Source organism: Lycorma delicatula, chromosome 4 (genome assembly GCF_047948215.1).
Source record: "Lycorma delicatula isolate Av1 chromosome 4, ASM4794821v1, whole genome shotgun sequence".
NCBI lineage: Eukaryota > Metazoa > Arthropoda > Insecta > Hemiptera > Fulgoridae > Lycorma > Lycorma delicatula.
Window position 1 is genome coordinate 63,866,379 of NC_134458.1, and position 23,545 is coordinate 63,889,923.

Genomic DNA, 23,545 nt, shown 5'->3' on the forward strand with positions numbered 1-23,545 from the left:
ATCTTTGTGGAGACTAAGATGGGAAAAAAACATTTCAATAGCTTCAGCGCACACTCCAGAGAGCGAATGCTGAAATGTTATTCATATCGATTGCAGGTTTCCATGCACTAACTAATGCTGATTATGATACAAGAGTTTACTATTGTCAGTGGTTCAAGAACTTCATTAAAGTCAACACTGGCATTTTAGATCAAGTGTTTTTCACAAATGAAGTGAGGTTTCAACTAGGTGGGTATGTTAACAGTCAGAACTACAGGACCTGGGGTACTGAAAACCCATATATTTTCTTTGAATTTCTCCTATACCCATAAAAAATAGCTATATTGTTGCGGTTTCAAGGCAACAAATAATAATAGGACTCTTGTTTTTTGAAAAAACTCTGGATGCTATCATCTATCAAGAAATTATCCAACAGTTCCTAGTCTTACTGCAGTATGATGAGCATGACTGCTGGCTGTAACAGGACAGTGCCACTTACCATACAGCTTATTCTACTATGGAGATGCTAAAGAATTTTTTTGGTGGAAGAATTATTTCTAAAGGATTGTGGCCACCAAGATCCCCTGATCCGACTAGTCCAGACTTCTTTTTGTGGGGTTACTTAAAAGAAATTATTTATAGGAGCGATCCACACACCCTCAGGAATTGAATACAAACATTACCAATGCGCCATCCAGGAAATATACATGGACAGCTAACAAGAGTCACACATTCTGATTGCCATCCTACAAGAAGACCGTCCAAATCTGTGACTGCAGTATAAGTTTCAAGGCTTGGTATTTCTCTTGCCATTTGTTGTTCACTTTCTTGGTAATTTTATTTTTATAAAGCCAAAAACAAGTTTTTCAGATTTTTTAAAAAAATTTAGCTTTATTTTTTGAAAGCGGTTGAAAATTTGACAAATTTGCTTTATTGTAAAAATTCTTCAGGTTTCCAACTTTACAAAAAGATCTTAAAATTACAGTTCTAGTCAAATATAGTCACAAGATCGGCCAAAACAAAAACAGAATAGAGATTAGGGACTACACCTTAGACTGATGATGGGTTTGGTTTTATCTCGAGGGACTAAATTTCACCTACAAAACATAACTTGAGAATTAATTTGTGCTTTTACTCAGCAGTTATCTAAAATGGTGGTTATGATTTAAATTTTGGGAATCTATACATTTCAACTGTTGATTAGAATTTTATGATTTCCTTTTATTTATTCATTAATTATACAGATGCTGGTTAACATTTTTTTTTAATTTGAAAGCAGAATTATTGGGATTATTTCATGTATTTACACAACTAAATTTGTATAAGAATCACTTTTTTTGTAATATACCCATGAAACAAACATTTCAGCAAAAATATCATGGAATAAAAGATGTCACAAAAGTAAAACTAAAATACACATAAATAAAGAAACACATAATGTTCACTGCTCGGATATATTTACTTTCTATGTGTAGTTTAGTTCTAACATTGTGAGGGAATGAATACCGTCTGATAATGGGATGTTTAAAAAATGCAACATTTAATATACTTATCGACAAATTACTCAATAAATGAAAGTATTGCAAAAATTGCATTATCTAATGTTACTTGGATCTACAAACCAAAATGGTGTTTATATATATATATATATATATATATATATGACATTTAATTTTTTCTTAATAGCAATGTTTTTTTAGTTTAAGGTAACTGGCTTTATTGATTTTGTTATTTATTATTGTTTTTCAATTATCTGCGATAGATTTTTCAGGCATGTAAAAAGTGATGCTTCAAAAATACAGATGCAATTATTTTGCTTTGTAGGTTAAAAACAGCATATTTGATCTCTTATGAGAATAATTTTCTGAAAATAATAGTATTGAAGGCAAATACTGTTTTATTAGGGAAATATCAGTATTGATGGCGATTTAATTTTACTGTTTTAGGGAAGGCCTTACCTAGATTTTAAAAAGGGTGAAGGATTAAAAGGTAATGATAGGTTTGAAGGATATTCATTGGATCTGATCGAAGAAATAGCACAGGAATTGGGATTTACGTATATATTCTCTTTAGTACCTGATGGACAGTACGGGTCTTTGGATAAAAAGACTGGCCAGTGGAATGGACTTATTCGAGAACTTCAAGAGAGGGTAAGACTTTTTTTTTCAGGCTGATATGGGACACTTCAGAGAAATTTTTGTTTTATCAGAGGAATGTTAGGAATTAATCTATCGGATAGAATGCATTATCTCGTTAAAACTTCTGTAATATAGTATAAAAAATATTTTCATTGTTACAGGCTTTTGAACTGTTATAGTTTGATTAGATGGAACAAGAAATAGAAGGCTAGCTTTACTGCTTCCTCTGTAAAATGTTGACTTTGTCTGTGGGTTTCTGTAAAGTCTGGACACTCCCACAAAATTTCCTACCAGGAGATGCACAAAAAACAAACTAAGGGTACTGATGTGCTTATCAGGTAAAGTTAGACCTGCAGTTGTCATCAAAGATTTAAGATTACTTTTTATTTAAAAAAATATTTATTTGAAGTGCAAGTACTATTTTCTTTTAAAGTATTGTCGAAAAAGCTAGTGAAAGTGAAATCTTACTCTGTTACTCTTTGATTTAAGAGAGTACATGTGTACTCTCTAAAATCTCTAAAAGAGATAACATGCAGTTATCTCTAAAAATTTTAAGACCAGCGCATATTTTGTATAATAAGCCGAATAAATTGCTGCTTTTAATATTTTACAATACATCTCAGCCGGTCTGATTAGCGGGTAGTATTGGCTTAACGGCTTGAGTTTGTGTTTTGGTTGGCTTCTCATTCAACTGGGCCTAGATTACCCGGATCAAGTTGTTGATTCTCAGTTACATCTCGAAAATTTTATGGTACTATTAGGAGAAATTTGCTTAAAGCCTTGTATTTTTGCTCGTCACTAGACAATTTTGGTAATATCCATAGATTAAAAAAAGAATAGAAACGCCACGTACATGAAAGCAGGCGTAATTTAAAATACATTACTTTTCTTAGTTCAAGTGTTCGGGAATTATAAGGGCTACATCTTGGTACACTCTGCATTTTGACAGCAAAATTTATAAGTATTTGCAAACCACCAACGTAATACTCCGCTGAATTTAAAAATATGAATGGATAACCCGCATATTTTTCATAACATTCTAATAGAGTTGTCAAAATTATATGACGTATGCACGCGCGTTCTCAAACATGCCGAGTGATTTTTTTAAAATTAAATAAGGATGCAGTTCCCCCTTCATAACTCTCACTTTTTTCACTCGATTTAATTTTCTAATACGTAAGTAGTATCGAAACTTAAAGTTAAGAAGAACCTTGATCTATGACCCCTGACATCATGAAAGTCAAGGTTACGCTATGCAATAGCCTTGCAGTATTTTTGTTATGTGACACTGGTCCCACCCCTCCAACATCTTGGAATTTCTCTTTTTCTTCAAAACGCTATATCTCGGTAATGGTAGACATAGCGCGATGGGGTAAAGTCTGCTGTGATCAGAATGACGTAATCTATCTCTTTAGGGAGAGGGTACAAGCTTTCGGGTCGGAATACTCTTGCAGTCATGTGTACATGCGTGAGTCTTAAATTATTTGTAAATAAATTTTTGGCGCGCGCGCACGTGTGTGTGTGTGCAAACACTTCCTTCACCATATCGCACTATACTGTGTCGGAAGACGGATCCTCCATCAAATTGTAACACAGGCCTTGTAATACCCGATTACTACGGCTTACTATATTAATATACGGCTTATATTAATAGATGTCCGGACTAAAGGTGTCCAAAAGTAACAGCTTATATTAAGAGAACCAGTTAATGTAATTTAATAATTTAAAAAAAAACACTCACCAAGTTTTAATGTATGTCACTAAATGACAACTTTGTCATTTAGTGACATACATGTTGATGTTACGAACATGGAAAAGCTTTTATAATGCAACCTTTTAAAAGAACTCTGAAGAACAAGATGTGGTGTAAGTTTACTGAAAGGGGTAATTACAGACGAGTTGATAATTTAGATGGACCGTTATGAACACAATTCAACAAACAACAATTAATTTCATATAACTATAGGTTTCAAGCCAATCATGCCACAAAGAAGGAAAAAAGGTGAGATAAGGGATAACATAATGCTTTCTTTACGGAATAAACGTAGAAGTGAGGATAAGTAATTATAAAATGGTATTTGGCAAAGGATAGAGAAGAAACTAGAAGAAGAAGGTAAAGAAACACCACATAACGTAATTTATCTTCCTGTCAAAACGAGACGGATACACATCACGATACAAATTGTTTAATAGAGGTATGGTCAGTTTTAAAGAAGAAATAATTATTTTACGTCTTCATCTGAGAAAACGAAAATAAAATTTAAAAATGGAATTAGTTTTTATCGAACAAGGAGGAGGAAGACGACAATATAAGAAGGGAGTGACAGTAACCCTGAGCAGCAGTCAACGAGTAAGGGGAATACCACCTTAAAACAGACGTTTTCTACAGTCGTTGGGATTTACAGTTTTAAAATGAGTATATATTACTGTAGACACAAATAACGCTATACTGAATGATTCATTCACCAGTTATAAATACCACACTCATGCGTTGTACGCCTCTTCAACACTAAATAGCGTCAGCACAATGTAGATGGAAAATCTACATTGAGCTCGATAGATGGAAAATTTATGATTCTTGCTTATTTTTAAGTTCCAAAATTTCAACCTTCAAATGCAATGGATTTAGGATTTACAGAGGTTTTTAAACAATTTCTATATCTAATTCAGTATCTTTTTCTCGCCTTATTGATTTTAATAAGATATCTTTGGTTACCCTATTTAGTATTTCATCGTTCATTACCATCTTATTCGGTCCATTTACATCGGCTTATTCTTTTCCTGCAGATACGTGTCTCATGTGCTTTCGATTTTTTTTCATCTTCTTTATTTTATGTCTACGTCTTTCTGTACGATACTACAATAAGTGAGCTGAAAGTTTTCCCCACACCAACTTCTGTGGGTAGTGTACTACTCATTCAAAAAACATGCGTCGCTTGCTTATGTTGATTTCATTTTATTTTCAATATTTTATACATTACACACTATATAAATTTATTAACTTCACGTATTAATTTATATATATTTTATTTTTGTCGTTGTTTTTATTTTAACTACAAATAAATGTTAATGTATAAAAAAATTTATTTTGACTTACCGTAATGGAGAAATTCTTACGCTTAAGGTGTTGTTGGTAAATCCAACGAAATTGTCTTCGCTTGTAGATGTTTTCATCACTATTTTTATCACTGTTTTCATTACTACTTTCTCGTGAATTGATAACAAATTCTTCTCCAACATCATCAACTAATTGTTCTTTCTCTAAATATTCATCTTCTAATTTTTTCACATTCTCAGATATCGGTGAACAGTCTTTCTCTGTTATGTTAGAAATTCTTTCTTCTCATAGCGTAATCGCGACATTTAACTTAACGTGACGTTTCTTTGGATGATATATCCTTTTACGTTTGCCCATATTATTTCGATGAGGGTTTAGATACGGGTGGCGTGGTAGTAGGCGAATGACTATGTAACCGTAAGCTTCCAGAAGGCGATACAAAATTTACGTCTTATGTCTTGGTATGTGCAGCTTAACTAGTTTGTAAAAGTCTGGCCTAAGCATTTTAGGCTGAAACGGTATTTGCTTTTCCTAAAACCAAGATACCATTTCCGTTTTGTTAGATTTTGCGGTAGGTGCCTTTTCGTATTGATTATTACGGTTCGCAGCATTATCCACCACAACCAATCGCAGAGGTGGTTAGGACAGAATTTCCACCAATTTCATGAAATTTTTGGAGTTCATGTTGTGATAATCCCCAATTGACGTGCTACTTTTCCATATCAGCAGAGCATTGTTTACGAATCTCATCTCGCCGTCACTATGCACGATTATCGCTCGGTCTCCTTTTGATATAGGACAATGTATGCCTTGATCAGAATTGTCCAACCATGTTTTGTTTGAGATATGTGGAGATAAAAATGTACGTTTTATCTACATAAACAATGGAAGGTTTTTCTTTTTTGTAACGTTTAACACATTTTAAATAACGTATTCTTTGTTTACGTATTTCATCATTTTCGATGAGAATATTTCTATTAGTTTTTGTTTTTCTCCATCGAAATCTCAAGGATTTTAGCATTTTTCTGTCGCTCCATACACCACCCTGAAAACTAATAGTCTCTTCCAGTTTATTACAAATATGTTTAGCTGTAGGAAGCACTTAAAAACAGATATCAATAAACAATTTGCCTGACTAAACATATATCGAAACCGTCTAAATTAGTAATTCTGATTTTCTGTTTATTTTTTTTAGGGGGGGTTTGAAATGAGCATTCATCTTCCGACACCCCATTCTTTTCTTTTTTAATAGTTTTAACAATCTTGGCCGAAGCCTCACATATAGCTACAGTTCTGTCTGTACACTTTTCACAGAAAAAATAAATGTTACGCTTAGAACCGCTGTTCTTGGAACTGTTTGGCCTTTCTTTTCATAAACTGATTAACGTTCCATATAATTTCCCGAGCTTGACTATGGAAAGTTTTCCCTCTCCTAAGTTTTGACGTAAAACCGTATATAATTGTTTTGAGAATGCTAAAAATATGGTTGAAAATAAATATTCATTATTATTAAAATGCAACTACAAAAATATTATACGCAGGATAATGCATTCAACGTATGAAAAACCAAAATACAGACGACTATAAACAAATTAACTTTACCCGACACACACTATTTTACAACTAAAGTGTAACAATAAAATTCTTAATGTGTTTGCATTTTATATTCAAATGTGTTATATTATTAGTAATCGGATGATGTCATCTGGATAGATAGTACAACAGACCCTGCTCGCCCGTCCCACCAAAGCCGTTCGACAGTTTGTTGTCATAGACAGGGGCAAATCTTCAGCTCACTTAGTATACGTTGTGTACTTGCTATCATTTTCTTTATTCTTTATCACATTCGCTAATAATAGTTTTCCACAGAGTACTATGAGCAATACGGTAAAATTTTTCTTGGGTGTCGACATTCTAGCCGACCTATCGTGTAGAGAGAAGAAAGGATAGAACGCTTATGATTTAAATCCTCTAATGTCAGTGATGCATTAAAGGATTTTAATGTTGATGATAAGATGCTAATGATTTTGACCTCATTAAAGGTCGTTTCCCTTGTTTTGTATAATGATAACATTTATTTAAGCGGCTAAATAAATTTATTAATACTGCCTTACGGTTGATTTATTTTGCAGAGAGCTGATCTAGCCATATGTGATTTAACCATTACATACGATCGTCGTAGTGCTGTCGATTTTACGATGCCGTTCATGACATTGGGTAAGTTGTACAGCGAAAGAGTAGTAATAAAAACCCTGTCGTTAAATCCTAAGTATTTTGTTCGTTTCGATCGTCGATTATAGGTCCCGTAACGATATCTCGTGTAATAGACGGTAAACGTATATGTCATCGGCCCTGTGTAGCTCTACATCTTTTTTAACCGATTAAAGCCGACCGTGAACGGAGCGATGAAATTTCATTCTTTTGTTGAGAACGACCGAATCAAATGTAGATCTTCACTGTAAGATGTCAAACGCAGGGAACCGCAGGGACGTTTCTCAGTACCTCGTTTTGCCTGCATATGTTTGTCGTTTTCTTTCAAAATCTCTGACCGTTCAGAGATCTCGATAAATTACGATAATTGACGATAACAATACGTAATTATGTATAGATTCGTATAAAATATTTACATATTGCATTTATTTAGTTATTTTAAAATGGTGCTATTTTACTTGTTGATTTTACCGTTTTTATACGGTAGGATGTGATAAAATCTATACGAATGGATAGATTGCCCATGGTTCTAGACAAAGCGATCGACAAAAGTTAGCGACCGATCGATTTCCAAAAGGTTTTAGAAATTATACTAACGTATAATCTGCATTATGTAATTTATTTTTTGTAATCTACGCGCTAATACTAAAACTATTAAATTTTCTACTGTTCTTCTTTTCCAAAAAAAAATTATTTAAAAAACACACGAACCTAAGCGTAATGTTCTCCAGTCAGCTGTTAATGCGCTCAACAAAGCTTTGACCGAACTTACCGTTATTCAAAAAATTGTTCACGCATAACTACTTTAATTTTAACTCGTTCCCGTTTAATTTACATTTTATCGTTAGGTAATTGTGGTCGGTCTGTTCCTCGAGTCATTTTACGGTAAACTGTTTGATTTTGGAATCTATGAGTAGAACATCTCTATCGGGTAATATAGCCGATACCGTCCTGTATGTCCTGGCCTCTTCCGTTTGTGGCTTAATGTAATACTTATTAACACTTCCTTCGTCTTCGCTAGTTTTTAATCGAGTTATTACATATTCATTCTTCTGATTCTTTTATCGAGCCTGATCTCCCTTATTAACATAAAGACGAACTACGATAGTATGACGACCCGATTATTTGATTATTGTATTTATATTATATCAAGTTTTCATAAGATCAATAGAAATGAACTGCGTTTATTGCGATTTTGTTAAACTTACATAACTCATTACTACAGCACTTTTCCATGAACTACTTTAATACGTATCTATTTAAATTCGTACCTTCCTTTAGTAAGGTGAAAAAATGTTAGTTACTTCAGGCCTTATATAAACAAGCTTTTGCTGCTTGCTCTTTTGGACCTATAATCATCCGTTCTGTTAAAAGTCATCGTAGAAAAGATCTTTTCGGGGAAAAGACCAGTCGGTTAATAAAGCAAAATCTGAACATATGTCAATTCAATTTCTTAGATGGAAAAACTTCTGTCAGTATTGTAAACCACTGCAAAAATAAAGTAACAGTATTTCGGACAGAAATGATGAAGAATGAAGATCGAAAAGCGTTGTACCTGATACCTGAAAATTAAGTCATTACATTTGAAAATAGGGAAAAAGGGGTGTAAATGGTGACTGCTGTATCGATTATCTATACGATCGCTGTGAGATTTCCCGAGTAGATTAAAATGGATAACAAAACTAAAGGAGCGGCATGTGATTGTGATAACGAGACAAAACCCGAACCAACTTATAGCTTTAGCGGCGCTTACTTCATTCTAAAGGAAGTAGAATGGTAGCTTTATCAATGAGAAAAATTTAATAAAAAATGTTTAAATAATTTAATAAAACCGTGTGGAGCTAGAAGATAATATACGAAACAAAGACCTTTTATAATTTTGATAAAAAATAAATGCCTTTGTTTAAGGCTTTATTTTATTTTTAGTAAATCTTTTTTAATATTTTATTACAGAATTATGGAAGTAAATTACAGTATTAATTTAAATATAATATAATATTATTATAAATTACAATATTAATTTTTTATGTACAATATTATGTTAAATATAGATTTTCAGTTATTTTTTAATAAATAACTGAAAATATAAACTAAAAATAATCTAACGAGTTAACTTGTAACCGATTAAAAAAAAAACTAGAAAAAAAAGAAAATATGCGTACTATATCTATATTAATTACGTTCTGTATTAAATAAATTAATGTGTAAGTTACAATGATGTATTAAGAAAAAAATACTATTGTAGTTTTCTACTATGATTGTGCACAAAATAAAACGCAAAGAGATTTTTAAAAATAAACAAGATGCAAATATTTAATTGTAAACGAAGGTATGAAATTCAAGAATGTTGTATACTGAAAAAGCCAAATTTCCATAGCTTTCGCTTAATTCTCATTATGATATTTCTAGTAGATAGTTATTGCCTTCCTTATCTCCCTATCTTGTGGGATTATATTACTTTTTCCTTCCTTGGATGTCCTGTGATTAAGCTTTTATCACGTCTTACATATTTCTTATATATAAGTCATCTGTTTCTTCTTTTGTGTTTCATGCTTGTTTAACTTCTGCCGAATAGGTAGACATGTAAACCTGTAGTAGTACTCGGCTAAAAATCTATTGTGATAATAATTCAATAATTCCCTCACTGTGTCGTTTACTCTCTCTTTCCTACTTCTTTTCTGTTATCATTTCTACCACCGTGGTTCTACTATCATATTTTGCGTTAACACTTTTGACCTGTGAATAACAGGAAAGAAATTAAGCGGTGCGGCAGCATGTGGAACGTTACCGGATCCGATTTAAATATGCGCCTTTCCTACGGTTTTCATCTGCCGAATTTGAACAATTTATAATGCCTTTTAAAAGTGCGACTCTGCGTATACAAATTTGAAGAAAATGCTTTGCAAATGCAAATTTGAAATCAGTGCTTTGAAATTGATGAGGAGCTCATGAAAGATAAGGGTGGCGATTATATGGAGTGTCGCCACAAAACACATAAGTAATTTACTTATGTGTTCGTATATCATAAAATATTTTCCTTTACTTTTTTTTACCGGCAAATGAAGAGTTAGTTTTCTAGTAGTCCATATTTATAGCTGTAGTTAAAGGTGATATGAACTTTGGGTTAAAGGGTAGTTTAGTCGATGTTTTCTTTTATTATTAAAAAGAAACTATATAAATCCAGTACGTAATGTTCTTATAGCATTTTATTATGTTTGATGTTAGATGCCGTGACTCATGACATCGTATTTTGGAAGTGATCTGACATAATAGGTTGCCCTCAAATTGAAAAGCTTATAGGAAAACAGTGAAATCATTTTCAATCGCATTCTTCAGTAGTTTGACTGTACCATTGCACATCAGTAGCTCAAGCCTGCTGAAGTGCAGGTAATATTTAGCTTTAAAGTGAAACCTTCACTCTGTTCATCACACTTGCTGGCTATATAATGAACACCATTACTTTCTAGAAGAAGTCTCTGAACTAGCTCTGTGAAGAAAGAGATTCAGATTAGTGTTGCTTGAACCTTAATTCCTTTACATATATCACAACTGTAAGAAACATATTATAATGAATATAATTATAATTTTATTTTATCTTATAATAAATCATATAATTAATTGTTTTTTATTAATAAAAATCTCATTTATTTTTTTTTTATTTTTGTAACAGGTATCAGTATTTTGTTCAGTAAACCAGTGAAACAGCCTCCAGAAATGTTTTCCTTTTTTAAACCTCTTTCATTTGATGTTTGGGTATATATGGTTACAGCATATTTAGGAGTTTCTCTTTTGCTGTATTTTCTCTCCAGGTCTTTATTTTATTATATTTAAACAAATTTTGAATCGGCAATATTTTTTTGTTTTATGAATGTATATACTTTTTCTCTTACAAATTGTCACTAATTTCTTTTTTTGTTACATTTGTAATAATGAAATTTATTTGTTTAATCGATAGTAGTAATGTAAATGTGTGAAATAAGAGATCAAAGGCCTCCCAGCCTTTAAGACATAATTCCTTCTACTTACATTACTTTTATGATTTTGTCTTTTTCTTCTATTTTAAATATAAAATGATAATAGTAAATATACATCTTGGAATTTTGTAGTCCCACACTGCTGATATTAAAACAAGATATCTCTCTAACGTGTACATACAAGTATAATGCTTGTACATTTAAGTATAAGCGGTGGGGGAATAGTGTGGAAGAGTCCTGTTGCCAAATGCATGCTCGGTCAGAGAAGAGCACACACAGCACATAAAAATATGTGATTACACAGTAAAAATAGTCAATATATACACTTCTAGTTAATTATTAATTGGAAGATAATAAAATTATTAGTATTAAGATACTAGAATCAAGCAACTATATGGGATACTTGACATGTGGTTGACTAAATTTATGAATCAGTGGGAAAAAAGTGAAAGATTATGTTACATTATCATTGACATAGCTAACACCATTTAATTATTAACAAGAAAAGTTAAGCTTCTATCTTTTATTCAAAAGATACATTCAGTATCTTTTGAACAGTTATATTTTACAAATGACTTGATGAAAAACTGCTGCAATGAGGAGAAAGTAAAGAACAGTCAAATAAACCTTAATATTATTCTGAAATTGAAATAAATTAAACAGAATAGCAATCTCTAGACGATGACATTAAATGAAAATTAAAACCACAGAGAGTTAAGGTCCTGGTACAGACAGAAATAATAACTTAGATGAAGTAATCTCACCACTGAAGAATATTTCTTCTTATTACCATTGTAATATTAAAATAAATATTGTCACCATAAATATCGATATTATCAGGAAGAAAAAGGTTTAATTTTCCCAAACATCTTGCCATAGATATTGAAGTAGAATGCTGCATCATCCACTGCAATAATCTGTGCTTCCTTGCCTTAACTATAGCACTTATAAACCAACTGCCAACAGCAATAGAAACATCTGACTTTCATCCGGAGGTCCCAGGTTTGAATCCTGATCAGGCATGGCAGTTTTCATTCGCTACAAAGTTCAATTTCCATATTCCATGCATAAGCTTATATGGTGATATATCAAGAAAAAACAAATTTGAACCGAAAGCTGATTCCTCAGAGAAACAAGACTCTAGAAAATGCATGGTTTCATAGAGAGATGACAACACAAATACAAAGTATCAGTATCGAATCCAGATATCTAGGTCATCATGGATATCCAGCGGCTCTTGTAACTGAAGTGAAGTTTTAACAATCAATTCACTGATAATGAAATTCAACGTACATGGTTCAATGTCCGTGGTTTAATGTACATGGATTGATGGATTACATAACTTGTTTCCTCACATTTCAACATCTTTCCTACATGAAAATATTGGTGAAAATCTCAGGTTAAAAAAATTTGTTTTGTTCAACTTCTGTCTGAAGAAAGACAAGGAAAATCAAATGATAGTGGCCGTGATGTTTATTGATCGATATGAGGAAGGTGATTATAATTTTGATTATAATTTTCTCTTAAAGTCCTTAACAAAGGTGCCTGACTTGCTTTCCTGAATAGCAAAAATGCCATGTAAAAAGTAGTATATTGTAAAAAGCAGTCATTTCATTAACATAGTTTTTCACCTGTTTTATACCTTATTGACCTACCTAATTTTCAACATCCTCCTTTAGTACTGAAATCAAACATCTGTGTTCTTTTTTTTTCTGTATTTCCATATTTTGTCACTGTTAAGCATTACAATCCTCATAAATATTTTAAAGAATTTCTTTCCAATTCCTGGATCTGTAATCTATACCCTTAGATTGTAACACTAAATAAGTGTAAACACTTTTTTTAAATTGTATCATATTAAAACACTTTAAAAAGAAGTTTAGTTCATTATAAAAGTATTAAGTGTTAAAAGTACATTTTTTATGCTTAAAACTAGTATTTAGTGTTAAGCAGTATTAACTTTTCTGATTATAATTTTCTCTTAAAGTCCTTAACAAAGGTGCCTGACTTGCTTTCCTGAATAGCAAAAATGCCATGTAAAAAGTTTAGCAAAAAAATATTGTAAAAAGCAGTCATTTCATTAACATAGTTTTTCACCTGTTTTATACTACACGTGGATATAACAAATTTATCATATGTAAACTTATGTTACCATGTTTATATGTTATTAATATTTATGTGGTTAGGATCTTTATACTATAGCTACCATGGTTATGTGGTAATAGCATTTAATATAAGCAAGAAATATTTATAACAGTGTGTTTGGTTATAATCCAGCAGCCACACTATATACAGTATATTATTACAATTTACTCCTTCAATTAGTCAAGTATTAAAAGAGAAGATATTTTTTTAGTACATTAATTAAATTTGTCTGACTTAATTAGAAGTTATTTGTCAAAGTTTAGTAAAAAACATGTTTAGTGCTAGATTTATTTTAGATTCTAAAATATATTGTTTATTTATTTTTATAATGTGTTAATTTTTTTAATATGATATATGGCTACAGGTGATATAATTTAGAATACATAGTTTAGTTTTAAAGATATTGTCTTTTTATATTCTTCACTAATACTAGTATTACATCTTTAATAAGCAGTCAGGTATGCAAGGCATTTTTATTTTATTATACATCTAGGGTTTGATATTTGTATATATGTACATGTGTGTATGTCCTTTTTTTATATGCAGATACATTTTTGAAGGGGTTTTAGGGTATTTTACATACTGCTCTTTAGTAGTGATTAAAAACATGTTTAGTGCATACTTTTTGTCGCTAAAAAGCTTGGTTTTTTTCAAATAAATTATACAATATGCAATTTATTGAAGTCACATAATTAAACTGTCTGTGTATTGCAAGAATATACTTAAAAGTACAGCTTTGTTGCATATTGAGCATGTTTGATTATAATTCATTTCATTAATCAATTTTAGTTTAATTTAACATTACTTACAGTATATTAAACCCATTCTGTTTTATGTTGCTTTTGTTATGTTATTGGTATACTATGCTATTTACACTTACATTCAGATTCAGGTTATGGTCTGTGTTTAACTTAGTTAACATATTTAGCTCATTTAAAATATGTAATTTTTATGAACGGTCATGAAAATTAAATAAAATTGGTTCTGGGCAAGACAGTAATCTGCATCCCTTATAACCTCAATAACTGAAACACTTCAAGGGATATAATCCTGAAGTATGTAAGTGTGAAATTATGGTAAAATGTCAGTAGCCAAAACCATGTTTGATAAACCAGTTCCAGAGGATAAACTATGCAAGATACAACCTCTCTACATGCTTTCAGTTTTTAGCAGTGGTCAAGAACTATTGTCAGGCAGTTAAAATAGTGTGGTGTGTGTGTGTTTATAACATTTTTTTACCTTCTGATTATTATTATTCTTATTACAAATTTAATTAATTGTTTTTGACAGTAATTCCTATTGATATGATTGCTTATTGTTTATGCTTGTTAGTATTCTTTTTTGTTGCTAGATGGCACATATAGTAAATTTTTACAGATGTTCTCCATTTGAATGGGAAAATCCCCATCCATGCAATCCGGATCCAAAAGAATTAGAATTGACATTCACACTACAAAATTGCCTTTGGTTTAGCATTGGATCTCTCATGGCTCAAGGAAGCGATTTGTTGCCAAAGTAAGATATTTATAATTTGTAATAAAAGAATGTGTATGGATGATATTACTTTCAAAAAATAGTAGTAATACGTTTTAATTTTCCTTTTAATAATGTGAGTTGTACAAACACTTGTTAAGTTAAAATTTAACATCGACTAGGCTAAGTATGTCAATAAAATGATGTCATTTCCTTAAAAGATAATTTTTTTTTTAAAGTATTGATGAGTTTACAAGATTACTTATTGTTTTTTGCCTAGTGGGGTATACCAATCTTTAACCGCCTTTTAAAAAATACACAACATGTATAAAAAATGTATTAAAAAATACACAACATAACATAGCTGAAATTTTTAATTTTGAATGCCAAGGAAGCCAAAAGGGAAAGTTTTTGTATTAGTTCTGTAAAATCCATTTTTATGTGTACATTTTCTAGTACTGTAGGTTACATTGTTACACACGTTTTGATCTCTGTTTTGATGTAAAAAAATTCTTTTACATCGGGTGTCGAGGTTACTTTTAAAGAGCTAGCTCGTAATTTTGTTTTTTTTGTTTAAATGCCTTATACCGTGCAGGAAATGGTACTTATGTGCGTTCATGTTCCTTTAAAAAAACGTGTAAAATATTAGGTGAAAGGTTTCCTAACATCAGCTACCCGCAAAGAAAATCATACAAGATTCAGTTAAAAGTGGTGCGTTCAACAAGATCCGAAAAAATCTATGATAAATTTACTAATTGTGAATTAGATCTGGTGTTGTATTTTATGCTGACAAAGTATATTTCTAACTTTCTTTGCATGTCAATAAGGAAAACAATAGTATCGATCATAGATATGATCGGTATCGGTACATAACCCCAATCGATCGAAAACAATTTCTTGATGTGAAAATTGGTGTTTGGAGTACTGGGTCTGGTACTATGGGACCGATATACTTTGATGCAACTCAATGTACGTCACAATTTTCGAAGAATTCTATTCTCGATAGTCTGACTGTGAGTCGATTACCACTTGTTTCAACGAGATGAAGCAATACGTTTCTTGTCTCGCACTTCCAATTACCCACATTCAAACAGAAGAACGGCCAGCAAAGATTTGTGGTTTCCACATAATCGAACGATTTGTGTAGTGCAATTTTTTGTGTAGGTACGACAACCGGTAGCAAATACGTCTACTATAATAAAAAAAGTAAAGAGGGTTTGATCTCATATCAATGTATAGAATTAGAAAATTTGTTCCTGCATGAAGAAGGGTCCCTCAAAGAGAGAAACAAGCTGTTTAAAGAGGCTTGCAAATTCTTATTCTCATTCGCACATTTAATTTGCTCCTATCTCATGAAGTTTGTAATAAGACTAATATTACCTCCTATTATTAATAATGTAATCCGGGTTAAAGATTCGAACAAAAATGTTATAGTATTTGAAAATCAATCATGAAATCATTCATAAATAAAAGTAGCTCTTTGATTTTTTGTACTTTTGTAATCGGTCTAAAAATTATGAAAATGTTTAACGTTGTTATAAGTTTTCTATAGCAAAGAATACTTTAGGTGTATGTTTGTGTAGGGTATGTTTTTTATTTCTTATATTGAATTGGAACTTGTCGGTTTAATTAGGGCTGTGTCAACACGACTCGTTGCTGGAATGTGGTGGTTTTTCACATTGATCATGATATCTTCATATACAGCTAATTTAGCTGCATTCCTTACGATGGAACGAATGGATGCTCCTATAACAGGTGTGGATGATCTCGTCAATCAAAATAAAATTAAATACGGCCTATTGCGTGGAGGGTCGACTGCTAACTTCTTCAGAGTAAGTTCAACGTAAACAAATATTTACTATTCTTCTCAAGTTCAGAATAGAATATTTTAGGTTTTAATTTTGATGTTATATATTATTACGTGTTTAAAAGGGCAAAAGTTTTCTTTAAACTGTCTAGTATATTTTATTTTAAGGCAAAGCTAAAAAAAATCTTCATATTATGAGAAGGTTAACGTAGAGAAAAAACTAACTTAGACACGGCTAAAATTTGTATAACTTTCACCTTAAAATGAAGTATGCTTTGGTCGATTTTAAATACTTTTCGATTTAATATTTCGGAATAGTTCAGTTCTTATTTGTTCGGTTGTACAATGTTTTTACCGTTTTTAATATATCTATTTTAAATGTATTTTTTAATGGTACTTTTTATTATAACTGATCTGACCGAATGTAGACTTACTGCATTGATATCGTACACTTACTACTAGACCAGCAGTTCTCAAACTGTGGTACTCGTACCGTTCGTGGCACGTTAACACACAATACAAAAAAAAAATACAAACATTTTGTATTATAATATAAAATTATTAATACAACTTATTATTATTATTATTATCAAACTTTCTTTGATATATTATAATAAAAAAGTATTTTATTATATATTTCCTTCTCCCTTAATTTGAGGAAATTTTTCCTATATAGCGACAATAAGAATATCAGTTATTCGGCTTGCAAGAATGAACACATAACGCAGATGGGTTCTTATATGCCACAGCACACATGTAACGACTTGTCTGCCCCGCGCATGCATCGCGTCGCACACGTGTACGAACAAGTTTTTTAATGGCCATTATAAAAGGATTACTTTACCGCTCTTTCCTCCTGCAGTTGAGCGAGTAGGTCGTGGTTATCTTACAGACAGATACAGTTGCTTCCGGTGTTTTAGATACTCTCTGATAATCTAATCTGAAAATACTGTACCGTGTTGCATTTTCATTTGATAAAACTAGAGTGCTTGTGTCGGCATACGTATCCCAAAAGGGACTTTTTTCTTATATACATACTTATTTACGTATCTTATTTGCTTGAATTAATTTGGTTTAGTTCAATTAGTTTAGTCGGCATAAAATATAAATCGAAACCAATAAATGGCGTAATAGAGCGACGACAGACAAAACATCGTAAGTTAATATCGTCTGTACCATCGAGATCTACTTTAGAATCAGAATTTGCGATAAATCAAGATCTTTTTCCATCTAAAATACGAAAAGTTGAATGAAAATATGATCCTGAGTACATTAATATTAGATTTACTGACACAGATGTAAACAATGAGCCTCGACCTCGATGTATAACCTGCTTTAAAATTCTTTCAAACCGAAGCATGAAACCCTCATTATTGAAACGGCAGCTTAATACTAAACATTCAACGTTGGAAGACAAACCTAAGAATTATTTTGTTCAAAAATTATCAAAGATAAAATGCACAAAGAAAATTATATCGTCTTTTACAGGCAGTACTCCGATACAATTGAGGCATCTTTATTGGTGTGGTAGGATTAGCGAAGTGTGGAAAAAGCTCTAACAATCGGTGAAGATTTATTGTTACCTGCTGCGAAAGAGATGGTGACTTGTATGTCGGATGAATCGTCAGCTAAATAGCTATATATATCACTGTCAAATGATACCGTGCGCCGTAGAATTAAAAGCAGGGATTAAACGTTAAAGAGAATTTAATAGCTCGAATCAAAAATACGAGTAGTAATTTTTACCTTCATACGAGTTGATGAGAGCACAAATGTTAGAAACTGTGTTGGAATTATGGTTTACGCGCGGTATATTTTTCAAAGTACAATTAAAGAGATTATTTGTTTTGTGATGAGCTGTCGACACGAACTACTGCCAATGAAATATTAAAAAAGCTGGATGACGTCTTTGCAGATAATGTACTGAAATGGAAGTAGTGCGTCAGTTTCTGTTCTGATAATGCTCGAGCTATGACAGGAAAATGTTGAGGGATTGCCATCAAAGAAAAATCGGTAACAGAAAATTGTAACCTCACTCAATGCGCATCACAGAAGCTTTAGCAGTAATACTGATGCTTAACGATTTAAACATGTTCTCCAGGAGGCCGTCGAGGTGGTCAATTTTAGTAAATCTCAGTTTTTAAATTCTCCTTTATTTTCGAAACTGTTTTCTGAAACAGTGACCACATTTAGTTACTGCTACATACAAAGTTGAGATGGATTTCTAAAGGAAAAATGCTAAGCAGGTTGTTTGAGCTTCATTCAAAGGTGAAGGTGAATACCGATTTTGAACTGCATGATCGATTGACAGACGAGCAAGCATTGTGATTGATAGATCACAACACTAGCCTGTTCATCGGATATTTTCAATCGCCTTGGTGACTAAATCTAAGTTTGTGAGGTGAAACAACAAATCGATTTTCAGTAAACATTTATCAACAAATGTCGAATGATTTATACAGTTACGAATAAAAACCTAGTCTTTTTTGAATATGGAAAATTTTGTCATTTTGTACAAAATTGAAACGAAAGATAATCTCATCGATAATATAAAATGCTGTCGCTTACTGCTCGCTGAAACTTTTGAAGAATATTTTAAAGAAGGCTATTCTGAATTCTTGCAGGATATCATTCCTGGAATCCTAACTGACAATGAAACAGAATATTTGATGGAGCTATATTGCGGTGGAGGTTTGAAAATGTTCTGGAATATAATCTTTCAGGGGTTATATGACTGTATGAACAATCGTCTCGATTAATTTAGATAGAACTCCCTACAGATATTAATCTGCAGACAGAAATTGATCTACAGTTAGCGATGCTGTACCTTTTTGAATGATCTGCTTGAGTTGAGGCACTAAAAAAGTTTAATTTTGAATGATGGAGTAGTTAATATTGACTAACAAAATGTTTTTATTCCTTATTTTTATAATAATACTTGTCATTTTTTATAACTTAATATTAACTGATTTTCACTTTGCTGAATTTTATTTTGTTTGCGATTTTTACAATCAGTTGGGATATGAATATATGCATTCAAAACATCAAAAAATAGTTTATCTTGCTTAACAAATGTCATAGTCTTAATAGAAGAATTAAAAGTGTGACTAAAAGGGTATTTAAAATATAAGGAAGCAATATTACTCAATGAAAGTCATTGGAATAGTGTTTAAAGTTGTGTGTGAAACTGATGACAAGACTATCTTAAAAATATAGTCTTCAAATTGAGACATGATGATTCTCATATTTTTGTTACTGTATTGCTAGGGTTATATCATCTTATTAAAATAGGAAAATATGTAACAATTGGATAGTGAAATATCTCATTAAAAAATATGTTTATGTGAGAACACTGTCATGTATATATGTGTAACTCTTTCAGGACAGCAACGTAAGCATATATCAAAGAATGTGGAGCACAATGGAATCTTCACAGCCATCAGTATTTGTAAAAAGTAATGATGAAGGAGTGGAGAGAGTTCAGAAGGGTAAAAGACAGTATGCATATTTTATGGAGTCTACTTCTCTTGAGTACCAGATGGAGAGAAAGTGTGATCTAGAAATGGTGGGGGGCCTTCTTGATTCAAAAGGTTATGGAATAGCTATGCCTTTTGGTAAGTATTCAGTCAACTAAAACAAGTAAATTTTGAAAAAAGATAAGCGAATTTCATGGTTTGGAAAGCTAAACTAAAACGGGAATTCATAATCAAATATTACCGTCTTGTGCTCAAAGCTAAAATTAAACAACCTAAAGTACTGTAAAACATATTTTCATGTAACTGTAATCTGATTACAGGAAATTATATGCTATTAAGATATTTTTCTTAATAGATATTCTGATAAGATATAAATATAATGTTGATAATATAGATGTAATTAAAGAAGATAATAAAACATTTTTGTTAATAAGATATTTCTGAACTGTTCTGTTAGCATCTGAAATGCATTAGATTTTAATTCAAGCTGAAAATGTCACTTCTTCCCCCCCCCCCTGCATTAATTGATTTATTAGAAGTTCCTTCGAACTATTTTGTTGTGCAATCTATTTTTTTTTTTTTTTAATATTATAATTTAAAAGGTTTTCTCATATTTTGCTTACTCAGTCAAAATGTTTATCTGACAAAATTAAAAATTGTTGCTCATTATCTTGGTGAGTTCCTAGTTACCTGTGCAAGAAATGTTTTATTGAATTCTGTATCAGTTTTTAGTTGATCAGATTTAATCAAGAACTAATAATTTATGTTCAATGTTCATATTACTCTCAGTCAAGCTTTTTCTCCAACTATCCAGCAGTGTGTATTTGATATATGCATTAATTAATTCCGTAATCTGTGGGAAACTATTTATTAAATGTGATATTGACTATTGGCTTTTGCCATTATTTTATACATTTTTATTTTGAGGATTCTACCTGCTGAAATGATCTAGTTACTGTCAAACTGACAGACTGTAAGGATGCATTTTATTACCTTGCCCAGAACCTAGAGTCTTTTTCCAGTTACGATTTCCTTTCGTTTCATGGTTCTTTTTTTATTACTATGCATTGCGATTACTCTTCCAGTCACACACTTTCCTGATGTAAGTACTGTTTCATTAGTTTAGTTCTCTTCTTTTGCTGGCCTCCGTGGCAGTGGTAGTGTCTTGGTCTTTCATTCGGAGGTCCTGTGTTTGAATACGTCAGCATGGCATTTTCATACACGCTACAAATCATTAATTTCATCAACTGAAGCAATACCTAATTATTAGATAATGAAGCAATACCGGTACCTACCTAACGGTGGTCCCAGAGGTTAAAAAAAAAAGAAAGTTCTCTTCTTTAATGATCATCTATTCTCAAAATCTTCCTTTTTTTAATACTAATTTCCAGCTTGTTTTCATTTTTTGTTTTTCACTTTTCAGCATTTTTCACATTGTAACATTCTTCTATTTTGAATAATATGAAGGGTATTTATATAAAAATTTTCATATTTTTAGGTGATTTTCATTCTGTAACAGCTCAGTTGACTGTCTGTACATCTTTACATTTGAAAACAATACAGATCATAGCCTGTAGTCAAAATGAATGATAATTTATGAATTGGGTAGTAAATTAACTAGAAAGAGTGGCAGGGCCTGATTTTAGGAATATTTAATGTTACATTAATTATTGATATTTAATTGATATAGTTATTGATATTAATTACATCCATTAGAAATGATGAAGGTTAATGCACCATTCATTAGTTTTTTCCTATTGTTGTACATAATTGGTCAGTCAGTTGTTTCTTGTAGGCTTTTTAAGTTTTTTGCAGGACCTAAGGATGGTTACCTTTCTGCAAGTCTCCTTTGCAGAAAGGTAGCCGAAGAAATGTAGGTTGTATATGGTATGTGTGGGTAGAGGAAAGTTTGAGATATTTATAGTGTTATGCTCAAGATGTTTTTCCAAGTTTAGGTTTATTTATGGAGACTGTACAGAATGAACTTGCTTATGTGTGTTGCTAACACCGTTAGGATCTTAAACACCTGGAATGTTTCTCAGCAGCTCTCCTAGTAGCTCAGACCACTAGGCATCTGATTACTTTCTTCTACTGGAATTAAACCTCTTCTAGGTTACTTTCCATAATGGACTGCTAATGTGTGCCCATCCCATGTCTTAAGTGGTAGAAACTTAAGACTTAAGTTTTAAATAACTTAAAATATGCAAGACAGGCAGTTATTGCTGTGTGCGTTCTATCTCCTTGATTCTGTGCATGACATAGTTCCTGAAGTGAGTTTCCTGGACAGTTGTTTAATACATTGCTTTCAGAAAAAACATGTTCTCATCAGGCACAATGTCGATGTACATGGTGGTTTTATCTGTTTTTGATGGTGAAGGCTTTTTTGTTCTTATCTTTTGCACTGTAAATTAACTGCATGGAATTTTTGTCATTTGAGCTGCAACCTTGATAAACGAGGTTGAGTGATATGTAATTATTAATGTCCAGCTGTTTGTTGGTATCATTGATGTACAAGATAGATTGGCAAAGGCTATGCATGTATCTCAGTAAATCATTGGTGAGAAATAATAAAGCCAGTCTTATCATTGTTCTATGGCACTGTTCTCTTGATCACAAATGGAATTGACTGAGTCTTGAGTATTGTTCTGAATAGATTGTAATTAAATTCCATTAACTGCCATTTATGCAGCTTCAGAACCATTTGACAATCAACTCCTATAGTATCAAATTTTCCCACCTTCTTTGCTAATAAGATATGATCCAGGCAATTAAAGACTTCCTAAAAATCTTGAAATAAGCTGGTAACAGTACATTTGCTTTCTATTTCTTCTATTGTGTACTCAACAAGGTATATAATGACTGTTGTAATTGACGTACAACGTCAACCAACGTTCCCACACGTAGCTATATTTTTGGTCTGCTAGAAGGTTACTTTGTCAGCATTGCTAAGTCTTGTGTTTGCAATCTCAGAGAAAGTTGTGCAAGTGAAATCAGGCCTGCTTTGGTATATAGCCAGTTTTTGCACTCTAGTTAGACTTTTGACTCAGGATTTTTGGTTATGCTGGAATAAAAGTATTGTTTACAATATAACCTAGAGTGTGCAATGATTTCTAATTTATATTTGTTGAGCACTGAGGAGATGTTACCCACATTGGTAGAAGTTTTTGGTTCTAAAGTGCTATTTTATAAATTAATTTTTTCTTTTTTCTAGGTTGTATGTTCAGATAAAAGTTCCTGAGGGTAAATTTTTACTTGTGTTTTGGTTTTAGTCATTGAACTTCTTT

General features: G+C 31.8%; 1 protein-coding gene across 8 annotated transcripts in view; it reads left to right on the plus strand.

The window, feature by feature from the left end:
* Positions 1-23,545, plus strand: part of LOC142323471 (glutamate receptor ionotropic, kainate 2-like) — a 74,557-nt gene that overhangs the window by 39,893 nt on the left and 11,119 nt on the right. For 6 of the 8 annotated variants that reach the window (XM_075363134.1, XM_075363132.1, XM_075363135.1 and 3 more), the window contains 6 exons: positions 1,926-2,129; positions 7,308-7,392; positions 11,057-11,195; positions 14,883-15,020; positions 16,612-16,810; positions 20,168-20,399. In XM_075363134.1, coding sequence (XP_075219249.1) covers positions 1,926-2,129; positions 7,308-7,392; positions 11,057-11,195; positions 14,883-15,020; positions 16,612-16,810; positions 20,168-20,399 — 997 coding nt within the window. The remainder of the gene's footprint in view (positions 1-1,925; positions 2,130-7,307; positions 7,393-11,056; positions 11,196-14,882; positions 15,021-16,611; positions 16,811-20,167; positions 20,400-23,545) is intronic. The other 2 variants (XM_075363133.1, XM_075363136.1) reach the window with 2 other exon arrangements.